The 13,404-nt window shown below is 37.5% G+C and overlaps 1 protein-coding gene and 1 long non-coding RNA gene across 2 annotated transcripts in view; one reads left to right on the top strand and one right to left on the bottom strand.

The window, feature by feature from the left end:
* The window catches only part of commd5 (COMM domain containing 5), a 39,693-nt gene extending 34,197 nt beyond the window's left edge, over nt 1-5,496 (bottom strand). Inside the window, exons 1-2 of the mRNA XM_055178329.2 lie at nt 5,268-5,496; nt 4,901-5,055 (exon numbers count right to left, since the gene is read on the bottom strand). Coding sequence (XP_055034304.1) covers nt 4,901-5,055; nt 5,268-5,382 — 270 coding nt within the window. The 5' untranslated portion in view covers nt 5,383-5,496. The remainder of the gene's footprint in view (nt 1-4,900; nt 5,056-5,267) is intronic.
* Nucleotides 1,878-3,555, top strand: LOC141350005 (uncharacterized). The gene is made up of 2 exons (XR_012357858.1): nt 1,878-2,264; nt 3,231-3,555. It is a non-coding gene; the product is annotated as an uncharacterized lncRNA (long non-coding RNA).
* Nucleotides 5,497-13,404: the final 7,908 nt, after the last annotated feature.

The following is a 13,404-nucleotide window of genomic DNA, read 5'->3' on the forward strand; positions in this document are numbered from 1 at the left end:
TAGCGGCCGTTCTCTGATCGACTCGGGTTTTACACACAATATTAATCAGACTTGGGACCCGAAGTAATGAACTAGGACCGACCCGGACCCGACTGATCATTTAAAATATAAACCCGGAACTGTACGGGTCCCGCGTCCTCAGTGAAGAAAGACCTCTAATGGTAAAACTCTGCTCAAGTTCAGAAACATGAAAGGATACAATGTGACACTGACCGTGTGTCTCAATCAGCTCCCTTGTTCAGTAGTCAGGGCACTGATCAGGGAGTCGGCCATTTTAAGGGCTGTCTCAATCGCAAAATCCGTTCAGTGCACTGGAACGTTCGTTCCCTAAAAATTCCCACAATGCAACGCAAAAACCAGTGAGCATCGATGATCCCTATGTTCCCTAACCGGAAATCACGTGACCTTTTCTGAAGCTCGCCAACCGAACATCACGTGAACCAACTCAATAAACTTTATGAAATGTTACAGAACTTTTATAAAAACAAACGTTTGTTTTAGTTGTAAATATAAACACACATTGCTACACAGTAAGGGACCACAATCTACTCAATATTTAAAAGAATAATATTTATTTAAAATTGTAAATATATTTATTACATTTAAAATGTAATTATATGCCTCCAATTTTGTGCACAGATATGTAAGAGAATAATGACAGCATTTTTCACAATGTACTGTTTTTAAAATTAAGTCAGAAAGATGTTGGTTTTGCCGGTTGTTGATGAGTAACAGCTGTGAGTGATTACAACGCGCTTAAGCAGCCGTGACAGAAAAATAAGTGAACATCGTCCCAATGTGAAGTGAGCTAGGGTCCTTACCAGTGCCCGAACCTGTGTACACGATATCTGATTCACGACCTCGGGAGCTAGGGAACGAATTGAGACACACGGTGAGGTTGCTTCGTGTCGCACCCAATTCATTGAGAAACAGAGAGCACGTGAACGGACACTCAACGGGAGAGACACAACGTGCTTGCATGCAAAATGAAGCCAACTTGGATGCTATAAACACATATGCACATAAGCATATGCGACCATTTTGGTCGCAGTGTAGTTCCCTGGCTGCTCAGTTACCTCAGTATGTGCTGCAGTTGATCCAGTTTGCCGCGCTGGATGATGAGTTTATGACGCGTGCATCATCTTCACGGTCACCCGGCCCCCACCTTTCTATCTCTCGCTCGCGCTCTCTCTCGCTCTCTCCAAAACACGGGTCATCCAGTCGAGTTCAGAAAATACGGAAATTCGTAAAGTGATTTTTTTTACCTGGGCGGGTCGCAATTTACCTGGGCCCACCGCCCAAGTAGAGCCTATGTATGGGAAACACTGAGTTGTTTATTTTAAGTATTTGTAGAAATGGGGAGGTTTAAGGGTGTAGAATAAGGTTTTGCAGAATCAGGCATTAATATGTGCTATTTAAGTAGGCCTACTAAAAAACAGTCAACATCTCAGTAATATTAATGCTAATAATCAACCAGTTAATAGTGAGAATTGTAAACTAAAACCATGTTAAATCCACTATTTATTATAGTATACATAATTGTTCTACAGTCCATAGACAGTATTTAGTTACATCAGAAGTAACTGTATTTCGATTACAAGAAAAATAAGAGTAATCCCTTACATTACTTTTTCAAGTAATTAAATTACAGTAACAAATTACTTAGTAACTAGTTACACCCAACACTCGACAATACAGAGAACACTTAGATTAAAAAATAGTTTATAAAGCTGCCGTAAAAGGAGAAAAAATATCAATAGGGGACCAAGCTTTGAAACCCCTAGATTTGGGCTAAGCCCCCAATGTCTACAATGTCTGGCTGTTGCAGATGACGGCTCACTTGACGGGGGTGAAGTCTAGTTAAGCAACAACTGAGGCTTAAGGTCTTTACACACCGGGACGTTTTTCGGGCGCGTTTATCGTCGACGTTTAACGTCTCGTGACTCAAGAACGAGCGCCAATGTGAGTGCGCACACCCACGCGAAAAGCGCGACGCGCAAAAGCGTCATTTTCAGAAAAACGCCTCGGACGCGTTTTTTTGGTTTGACGCGGCGCGTTAAAAGTTGGCCGACCAATGAGATTGGCGCTTTTGTTCACGTGCCTGGCGCTGCTGAAGTTCCAGTAAAACACGACTTGGTGGCGCTCAAGCACAAAATGGTCTTGCGGAGCACGTGGAACAGGTAAACACACAAAGAAGATGCATCGAGGCTGTGGAGGTTTATGAAGGTGTCGGAGTTCCTCACATCATCGACTGAATTTCGAAGGTAACATATATACATTAGAACATTACAATACATAGCTGTGTGGGCCATATGATTAGATTAAACTTTGTTGTCATTACACAAGCACAAGACAACGAAATGCAGTTAAGGTCTAACCAGAAGTGCAAAAGCAGTATAAAAAGTGCAGGGTATCAATAATAATTGCATAGGTGCAGGATTATGTAATACGATGTAAACACTTACTATGTATGGGTGGTACTATGAACATAATATACAGAAATGTACAAATGGATATGTACATAATAAACTAAACAGAACAGTAGTGAAATTAATATTTAAGTAGTGCATGAATGAATTTGTATTGTAGTCAGTTAAGAGTGCAATGGCTTAAGTTATTGTGAATAGTTATTCTAATATTCAGTACACAGGGGTGCAAACGATGCAATTCAAGTAGTCCAGCAGTGCAAATGAACAGGGAGTATGAAATAGACAGTCCAGTAGTGTATTGAACAGACCAGTAGTGCAAATCGACATGTTAACTGTGCAAGTAATAAAAAATTATTATTGGTGCATTACATTACGATATGTAATACACTGACATTGAACACTTCATTCCATGGCATGTTCCCTGTACACCGTGATATCACATGTTTTGTTGTTTGCACCATAGCCTAGTATTTCATTGTGTGTAACTGGAACCTGTTGTACACAAACGTGGACAATTACACTGCTTCATGTTCAAAGAAAAATATTTGGTTATTATATTCATTGCTTCTTCCTAACCCCAAATAGCTTGGAGAAATCTAAAATGCAAGCCAAACCAAAGGTGGGGTTTTAGGAGGTTAATTTGTGTTCTGTGAATAGGTAACATCTGCTGCATTTGTTCAGCCAGATAAAATACCATGAATCTAAATTACATTTGTAATCAAATATTGACCTCATGGATATCGTGGCATGGCCCTCAGTGTGAAAGATTGTTTCTGATGAAAACTAAATTTATCTTTACAGTGTTCACAGCAATATTTCTGCTAAAATGATGTGAGGAAAAGTGAGGAGGCCCCAGCAAGCACGTCTTCAGGATCATCCAGCACCAGCCGTGACAAGGTCCAATCTTAACAAAAGAAAACAGTCCGAGACGAACCTCTGGAGATGTACCTCTTATCAAAAGATGCTAAAGGGAAAAAATTGAAAGCGAAGCACAGAAGAGAGAAAGAAGAGCACAGAAGGAGCGCTCTGCCAGTTTTGGGTCACACCTATAGATGTTTATTATATACCATTTTATTTAGTTATTTTTTTAATGTTTATACATTCAAGAAATACAGTTGAACATGTACATTTCATAGATATGTTTATTTGCACTACAGTTCACTTAGACTTCTATCATAGTGACTTGTTTGCTCTACAGCTCTGCCAGTTCTTGTTCACACAAATTAATGTTTATTATACACCATTTCACTTATGTATTTTAAGTGTTTATACATTTAAGAAATACATTTGAAAATGTCTAATTTCTAAATGTTGATTTGCACTACCGTTCAGTTGCACTACAGTCATTGTGACTTTTCTGGAGTGGACCAACATTTCTGAATCCTGTTTTATTTAATTTAAACTGTCATGTCTCTGATTGTTATTGCAAACTGCAGTTCATTCACAAAAATAAATGTTTCATTAAAAAAACTAATTGTAAATAACGTGACATTTTGGCACTATGCATATATTTGTACATCAGTATTGTTGACCTTTTATTGTAATAACTACATACCTAATTATTGCATCATTATATTTATAGGCAACACTTACCAATTTGCAGGAGTATTACAATTTTTGGGCAAAACAAAAATGGTGGTTCCTTGTTCTACCCACCCAACCTCTATAAAACGAGTATATTGGTTAAAATGAGAACTTAAATCTTTAGCCAAATCACAAAATACAATACATTTGACAGGAAATTTGAGAAAATTGTTAACAGAGAAAATGCTTGTAAAAGATTTGTTAAAAGTACACACATCGGATAATCCATTACCTTATATTTTGTGAAAGAGTTTTAATTTTGATATAACGTGTTCTATCAAAAATAGTTAATTTTATCTGGAGATGCTGATATATTAACTAATGATAAAAGAATCGAATCAGATAGATTTCATTTAAAAATGTATTCAAGTTCACGGAGATATTGTTTGTACAAAGATTATATATTCAAGAGCCATGTTTGTTTGTTTGCCCGTTAACCAAAAATCGTATATTTATGAATGGTGACTACACGCGAGTGGCTCTCTTCTTCTGTGTGACAAGTGAGTGTCAGAACAGACGCATAACGTCTCGCAGCGCCGCCCCGTGTACCGGCATATATCTGTTTTGTATTAGGCGCCATCTAGTGTCCAGGGAGTGAAATTGCACCTCACTCGGCTCAGCGCCAGTAAAAATCGTTTGGGTGTGAAAGCAGAAAAACGTGACGTTAAACGTCGACGATAAACGCGCACGAAAAACGTCCCGGTGTGTAAAGACCTTTAGCCTGACAGTTAGCCTGCCCCGGACCAGGCTAGTTTCCAAGCATAAGTTTCCATAGTAACCGGGGTTGAACTAGTTCAAGTTTGTTTTATGAAACGAAATCCACCGGCAATAAGCCAGACTTAACAAAATAAGATGTAGAGCTATCGGTTAAATGAATGAAGGCAAACCTCTTGTCTTAATGAAGGCAAACGCAGAGCTTCTTTTATCACGGCATATAATCCGGCCACAGCATGGTTAAAGATCTCATCTGAGATTAAGCCACTCTCTGCAATCAGCCTCATAGACTCACTGCTGTCCTGACCATCAACAGCGTTCACCACAGCTGTGTGAGAGAGCAGAACATTTCACAAAACCAGACAATATAAGCACATGACTGGGATGAATGTTGTTACAGAAGCAACGCACTGTGCACAATAAAGATTATAGATCAACTAACATCCAGTTGCGACGAAGGCATGGGGTGTGCAGAGCATCCAATGCTTCAAACGCAGGGTACTACTACTTACGGATACAAACGACATAAATAAAGCTTACCTACGAGTATTTGTTTGAAAGTGTCTCTGTCTAGATCCTTTAGGTGTTTGGAGAGCAGCTCCACATCTGCAGGCACTGCACCTCCAAATAAACTCACAGGACCAGATGACATCATCACCTTCTAATACAAATTTTACAACACAGATTAATACAATCTGCGCTTTATAATATACAGAAGTACCAGTGAACCGTCAGCAGCACTTCCGTGTCATGTGACTGTTGTACGTAGTGATGATGGGTGATTTCGAAGCACTAGGCTTGTTCGACTTCATGCGGCGCTGCAAGAACCGACAGCCGGGTGACGTCGAAGTACCGCGAGAACGATTCGAGAAATCATACGAAGTGTAATTTCGTCTGGCTCTCGCGGCACTTTGACGTCACCCGCCTGTCAGTTCTAGCGGCGCCGCATGAAGTCGAACAAGACTATTTTCGAATCTTTTGTTTTGAATCAGTGGTTCGGATCGTGTTTTAAACTGGCCAAGTCACGTGATTTTAGCAAACGAGGCTTCATGAGAGCTGGGTGTCCAGCCACTGGTGTCTTGTCGGAGGTGAGTCTGCGGGGCTGCAGCTGGATGCTATTGGGCTTCATTGAGTAGCCTGCAGCTACAACCCCCCCTGCTGTTTGGAAGATCGCATAACACCCTTATCCAAATGGCATTGAAAACAATAGGATGCAATATTACGGTCCCGTTTTATTTAAAGTTATCCAAATAAATATTTGCGATCCCTGCTTAATGCATGTGCCAAAAACTCTCTGTTTTCTCTTACTAACAAACTACCCAGTAGTCTGCAGTATTTTTTGAGCGTGGGTGTAATCAGTGCTTTAAGTGGCCCAAAAGAGGTGCCGGTACTCTAATTTTTTTTGTTTTTTGCTGACTCGACTCCTATATTGAAGGGGTTTTATATTCAGCAGTCAACAGACGACCATGTAAAAAAATAATAAATCCTTTTTTAAATTTGTGTATTTGCTTGAGCTAGAAATAGCTACTGAACATAAATAAAATGTGCAAAAGGATTTTGAAAAAATACCATTAGAAAGAGCTACTGTAGAAAGAGCTTTTGAACATAAATAAAATGTGCAAAAGGTAGATAGCCTATGTGAGTTACATTTTCAGCATGGTTAAATGCTAAAACTAGTTGTTCAGATAGAAAGAGCTTGAAAAAAAAACTTTAAAATGACACCAAAACCATGTCTATGGGGTCAATAATAACAAAATACTGGCCATTTGAAACTCTAAAGTAATTTATTTTGTGCCATTGTTGTTTTACATTTTGCGGATGGTAAAACTACTGTGCACGTCGTTCAAATTCATTGAAATTTCGTTTACTTGTAGTTTAGCAATTAAACTAAATGTATATTATAATTTCAAGAATGTTTTCTGCACATCGCCTGAGGAAATCCGAAGTTGCGTCGAGGGGAACCAAACTGACAGCCGCGACAGCGGAGATTATCACGTACCTACAAGGCTTGTGTCTGACCTGCAGCTATCATTCTGGCTTGGTGGGATGTCAGCCAGCGAGTCCTCTGATTCTGACGGCGTTCTTTTACTACTCAGAGTCTAAAACAAGGAGGGCATATTACGTGTTCATTGTATTTTCATTTTAACCGAGCAGCTATGGTTGCGCGTTTCACACACAAACACACACCTCTCCAGAGCACGTTGACACTGACTGAAGGACGCATGCGCTTTTAACTTGTAAACGCAAGGGTGTATGGGTAATGTAGTCTCTGCTCTCGGTGGGACGAATTAGGAAGCGTACATTAAGGGCGCTCTGAAAAGCCGCATCGCAGCCAAAGGATTAAATTAAACCTCTGATTTTTAAACAGATGTGAAAATGAGCGTTCCGGTATGCTAAAAGCATGTTCTGGGCGCATGGAGAGGTGGTGGTACGCTCAAGAGCTATTTTTAGAAGTGGCGGTACTGAGTACCGGCGCGTTCCGGCCCACTTAAAGCACTGGGTGTAATTGAAAGAAAATTACTGATGGAAGGGATACATTACAGATTAAACTATCTTCAGAAAAATATTATGTGATATTATATAACAACATAACATTATATCACGCTAACATTAACATTACAAAACCTGTTTTTTGATATTTTGAATGAAAAGCAAAACTTAAATAAGAATAGACAAAACAATAATAAACAATTCGGTACTTTATTGAACAATTATCTAAACATCATCTTGCTGTAAACAGGAGAAAGCGAAGAAAAAAGGAAGAAAGAATTGTGTTAGTGACTTTACTTTTAATCTTTAATTGCATTAAAAAGAACTCTTCATTTATAAGTCACTTTGGATAAAAGCGTCTGCTAAATGAATAAATATAAAATAATGTAAATGCATAAGTAAGTAATTCCTTCCTGCAGGTGATTTTTCCTCAGTCAGGTGATTTTTTTTAGTCTTTTGGAAAGTGCTCTGTCGAATACCTTGACTTCACTACAATAAAAGATGAATGCCATTGTCAAAAATATTGTGTAATAACAAAAACATTTTTTGCAAATGCAAATTACAAGCATACCTAGAGTGACAAGAAGGGTCACGGAGGAACACCTCCTCAGCTTCCTGCCAGGATAATGCCTGCAGTTCACATAGGCCATGAATGATGGCCTGTCCATATAAATTAATACATCAATTAATTAATATAAAAACATTGCATATATGACAACAATAGAAACAATCCAATTGACAAACATGTTTGGGCCTACTTCAGGATAAAGAAAACTACAAATAAACTCCACTTCATTCTTGAAGTTCAGTTGAGTTTTATAGTTATAAAGCAGAGCTTTGAGGTATTGAAAAAGAATAGCATACTGCTGCTCACTGTCCATGGCACACATGGCTTTAGGGGGAACCACTTTGATGGTAATCAAAATCACTGCAGCATTTGTGAAATTTTTGGAATTTCTGGAAGTGAATTCCCCCTTTAAATTGTTATATCCACCTTTAAAAAAGAGAGAAAGAGTCTAACTCAAATTCAAATTTTAAGACCACCCCACAGAGTCCTTTAAAGCAACACTATGTAGTTTCCATGTAAAAATGACTTAGAGCTCCCCCATGTGGTTGAAAAGCGCAACAGTGTCTGGTATCAGACACTCTTCTGCAGGCAGGGGGAGGGGCTGTGTTTCCTACCCTCCACCGCCACTTTCAGAGTGTGCTTGTAGCAGCTAGGAGGCTGCTCAGGTTGCAGCAACAGTACAATTTGTCCAGTTAAAAGTTGTTCTGTCACTGAAATAATTTGAGAGACATTATTTAAAGATAAAAAACTACATAGTGTTGCTTTAAAGGAACCCAAACAAAAGGCCAAATGACACATTCTAGCTTACATAATACCATATGGGTTAATAAATAGTGTAGGCATAGTAAATTTGATTATTAGTCAATTGTATGAGTTGTAAATAGCTGGCAACAAATGTATATCACAGTTAAATTGATATTGGTTCATTTTAATACTTACTTTTTTAAGAACTCATTTAAGTAGTCTACATAAATTATATAAAGTAAAATAATTACTCCTGCATTAATTAAATACATTTATAGTTTTAGGAGAAAAGGTCCGATAATTAAAAAAAGGTCAAACGGTAAATCTGATTAAATAATTAATGATGACATTCTTTGATTTTAACACACTTTGGGGTGATTTCCCGAACAGGGATTAGTTTAAGACAGGACTACTAGTCACTACCCTGCTGAAAAAAAACAGAAGAATTATGCTGGTCTATGCTGGTGGTCACCAGCATAGCAGCACCAAAACACAACATATGCTGGTCTTGCTGGCATGTGATGCTGGTGCTAATGCTCGTTTGGTGCTGGTTTAGCTCATGCTAATGCTGGTTTGGTGCTGGTTTAGCTGGTGCTGATGCTGGTTTAGCTGGTGTTCACTAGCAAACCAGCACCAAAACACAACATATGCTGGTCTTGCTGTTTTTTTCAGCAGGTTAGGCCTAAGTTTAATTAGAAAATATAACTAGTTTGATCAAACATGCCTAATTAAAAACATTAGGCAACTTAGGTGTACATTTTGAGGCCAAGCAATAGCCACTGATGTATTTTAAGACATGCAAGTTGTTTTCAGTTTGGGCAGCTCTTATATTTATTTTAGTTCATCCCTTTCCGGGAAACCGCCCCTTAATGTATTTAATTGGTCTATTTTAATATCAACGAATTGTAATCGAATTTTTACAATGGCTTGTCTAAGGTTAAAAGCTAACGTATTTAGCTATAAATCTTTTCAGAAAAAAGGCGAAAAACATACATTATCTGCTCAAATTTTATTACAATCTATCTTTACAAACATTAAATGTACTATTATATCAATGGGCTAAAGTAATTTGATTAAAAAACAATTCGAATGAGTATGATTCGCTTAAAGGGACACAAGGCAGCATTTTTATGTTAATAAATCATCTTTGTAAGTCGGTATATGGTTAAATGACTAATTACATGACGAATGAAGACCCTCTCGCCCGCCCCTACCGTCTGTAGGAAAAATACCCCACTTGCAAGTTCGCTGTATCCGACCCGGTGTCCTTCAGTCTCGTAAATCTCAGATATAGAAAGCATTTACTCCCAGACACTAGGGGGAGCTATAGAGAAATAATACTCAGACTTGCCTGGTGTGCCTTTAATAAAATTGACGATACTCACGTTTCTTGTCACGCTGTGGCTTCATAAAACATTTATTCTTCTGACTGATAACACTAACATTTTGCCTACTTTTTATGTATAGACAGTTTTAATGAGAAACATGTGCATAATTAAAAGGAGGCTTAAAGTGTTGATCTGTTTGCCCTAAATAAAACTAAAACCTTAGAATACACTTTTACTTAAAGGGATAGTTCACCCAAAAATGAAAAATCTGTCATCATTTACTCACTCTCATGTTGTTACAAACCTGTTTAAGTTTCTTTGTTCTGATGAACACAAAGGAAGCTATTTTGAGAAATGTTTGTAAATAATCTGTTCTTGGACCCCATTTACTTACATAGTATTATTTTTTCCTTTTATGGAAGTGAATGGGGTCCACGAACGGTTTGGTTACAAACATTTCTCAAAATATCTTCCTTTGTGTTTATCAGAACAAAGAAATTTATGCAGGTTTGTAACAACATGAGAGTGAGTAAATTATGACAGAATTTTTATTTTTAGGTGAACTATCCCTTTAATGGCTTTAGGTTAAGTTAAATATTTTTATAAAAAAGTGTAAAAGGTTTAGACTGAGATCTTGTTGCTTTTCGGGCGCTTCGAACAAAGAATAATTTTTCGAAACTTCGAAAAAGCTTCGTTTCTCCAGTTGTCTCTTTTTGGAGGTGCGTGAAGTTGCGTGGTGAAAAAACTAAATCAGGTTTGTGTACATTATAAAATAATTATATAATAATTATAATGTAATTGTGTACATTATAAAATTCTAAACTCAATAAATAAGAAAATAAAAGCACATATTTTTAAGTCGCATGTTTACGACTAGTTTACTCCACAAAACAGACAAAGACAAAGGATTTTCAAACTTTGTACAAACTGAAGACAATTTTTTGCTCATTAACATTAGCACTCGTGTTTGTGGCTGAATTACATCGTTGAATTTATAATCTTGATTTTTCGAAATCAATTTTGTAAGTAATAATTAATCCATGGAAAAATTATTTTAAAATAACTTTATTAGTTGTCAGTTGTGTCTCAGGAAAGACTACACTGTATTATCCCCTACACTCTGACTACCTCCAAAGTTTAGTTAGTTTCACCTCCAACACTGGTAATCGTCTAATTGTCAACAAAAAGAAAAAGAAAATATCTGAAAAAGATATCTACAATCTCAAGACTTGCTCCTACAGCTCCTTTAACCTGCATCAAACTTCTGCATCAAAAGCAATGAAGCAAAACCCCTATGAAGTCCCAGGCGGTCCAGACAGAGGAAACAAGGAAACACACAATGACACTGTCTTATCACATGCCAATCCCTTAGGGATAAAGTTTACAATTTAGAAAGTGAGTTGAAAAAGTGAAGAGTTTGGTTCCAAAACCAGATAACTATAATTTTTTTTTCAAAAATCTTTTTTGATCTAGCATTCTAATTAATATAAATCAAACTGCAGTCTGCATGTAGGCCTACTTGTGCTGAATCACTTGCGCAACTACAGCTGGTAGTTCACCAAATAAATAAACATTTAGTTTAGAAATGCACTAATCGACCATTGGAATCGCACAGTTTTTGCTTCTAACACGCAATCGGCAGCTGGATGTTTTTTTTTTTTGTTCTATTTAAGCCTATCTCTGTTTCGGACACAAGCATTTTATATGAATGTTGCTTCTAAAGGGAACTTCTCAAAGGATTTTGTTTACCTCCTGACTGTTTAGTACACACATCTGCTTTGTGTTTAGGTAAACGCTGTATTTCTGCTGTCATACATGCCATCTGCTGTCAGAGAGTGAACTGGTGCTTTGATTCAGCCATGTAGTCTTTTTGCTTTGAGCAGAATTGTCTAAATTCACAAAGCTTGTGTCAGACTGTTGTAATGACACATATATTGAAATTATATCAAATTTAAAACTAAAACAACTGCAGATGCCCTTTGTGTGTAGCATCATTCTTTGACCATTGTGCTTAACTTTCAGTTGTTGTCAATTTCAAATTACTACAGATATTTTAGGTCAGTTTGACCTGTTAACAAGCATTTAAACAATTATTCTTTCTTGTCTTTTGCTGAAACAAAGAACAAAGTCCCAAATCAATATGGGAATAGGCCAATTGTAATTTCAGGTATTTTAACACTGATCAGAACTATAGCCTATAGACGGGTGGCAGGTTTACAAACATTACAGGCTGCGCGCGCATCCAGGAGGCAGAAAGCCCGCTTGGGGAGCTGATCCGCTATTGCAACAACCTTAATTATTGAAGCGTTCTTTATTGTTTGTATATAAATAAAACTTGATTTTAGTTGGATCTGTTTTTCTGTCTTTATTTTTGTAGTGTTACTGTGATACATGTATGAATTATAATGTTAGGCTAGTAACGTAATAGTCGCATCTACTGGTATGTTAACATCAGGCACCCAGCACTGACTTTGTTGGTACTATTTTCCACGCAACAACTCCTTGGCATTATGACTGATGTTAACATACCAGTAGATGCAACTATTACGTTACTAGCCTAACATTATAATTCATACATGTATCACAGTAACACTACAAAAATAAAGACAGAAAAACAGATCCAACTAAAATCAAGTTTTATTTATATACAAACAACAAAGAACGCTTCAATAATTAAGGTTGTTGCAATAGCGGATCAGCTCACCAGCGGGCTTTCTGCCTCCTGGATGCGCGCGCACCCTGTAATGTTTGTAAACTTGCAACCCGTCTATACAATATTGCCTTGCCTCTTTATTATCAAATATTAAAATAATAAAGAATATAGAGAATGTCATATACTGTAGTTCTAGACAGTGCTCATGTGAGCCAGACATGTATATGTAAGGAGTGATTGACGACGGGCTGTTGAATTGTAGGAAAATGGTGCACACTCAAGGTGGTAATGCGGCACGACAAAGTGGAGTGCCGTTGCACCGTGGGTGTGCATTATTTTCGAATAGTTCGGGGGACCGGAGTCAATTATTCTGCTTATACCACAGTTACCACAAACATTGCTCTGCTACCTATTTTTAAGACATTTGACAAGTCAGGTGTGCGTTTATCAAAAAATAATCAACACCCATGGAACATTTCTCAGCCAATCAGAATAAAGCATTCAACAGCCCCGTGGTATACATAAACAGAGATAAAGAATACTAAAAAGATATATCCCTATATAGCGTTCACCTCAGAAAATCTTGGTAATTTTCACCACTAATTAAAATATTTAAATATTAAATGTTATTTAAGAAAACTTTAGTCACGTGTGCCAACCGCCAATAAAACCGACGAAGAAGAAGAACATAGTCACGTGCAATTTTAATGGCAGTGCAATGGACGGAGCAAATTAATAATCATAAAGTGTTGATATGTAGTGACTCTGTGTCAGCTATTAAGAGTATTGAGAAAGGGTCATCAAGGAGTCGACAAGATATTATATATGAAATTCTTTTGGCAATTAGAGATGTGAAAATAAAAGGGGTAGAAATATCATTGATATGGGTGCCAG

This window comes from Misgurnus anguillicaudatus, chromosome 16 (genome assembly GCF_027580225.2).
Source record: "Misgurnus anguillicaudatus chromosome 16, ASM2758022v2, whole genome shotgun sequence".
In the NCBI taxonomy this organism is placed as follows: domain Eukaryota; kingdom Metazoa; phylum Chordata; class Actinopteri; order Cypriniformes; family Cobitidae; genus Misgurnus; species Misgurnus anguillicaudatus.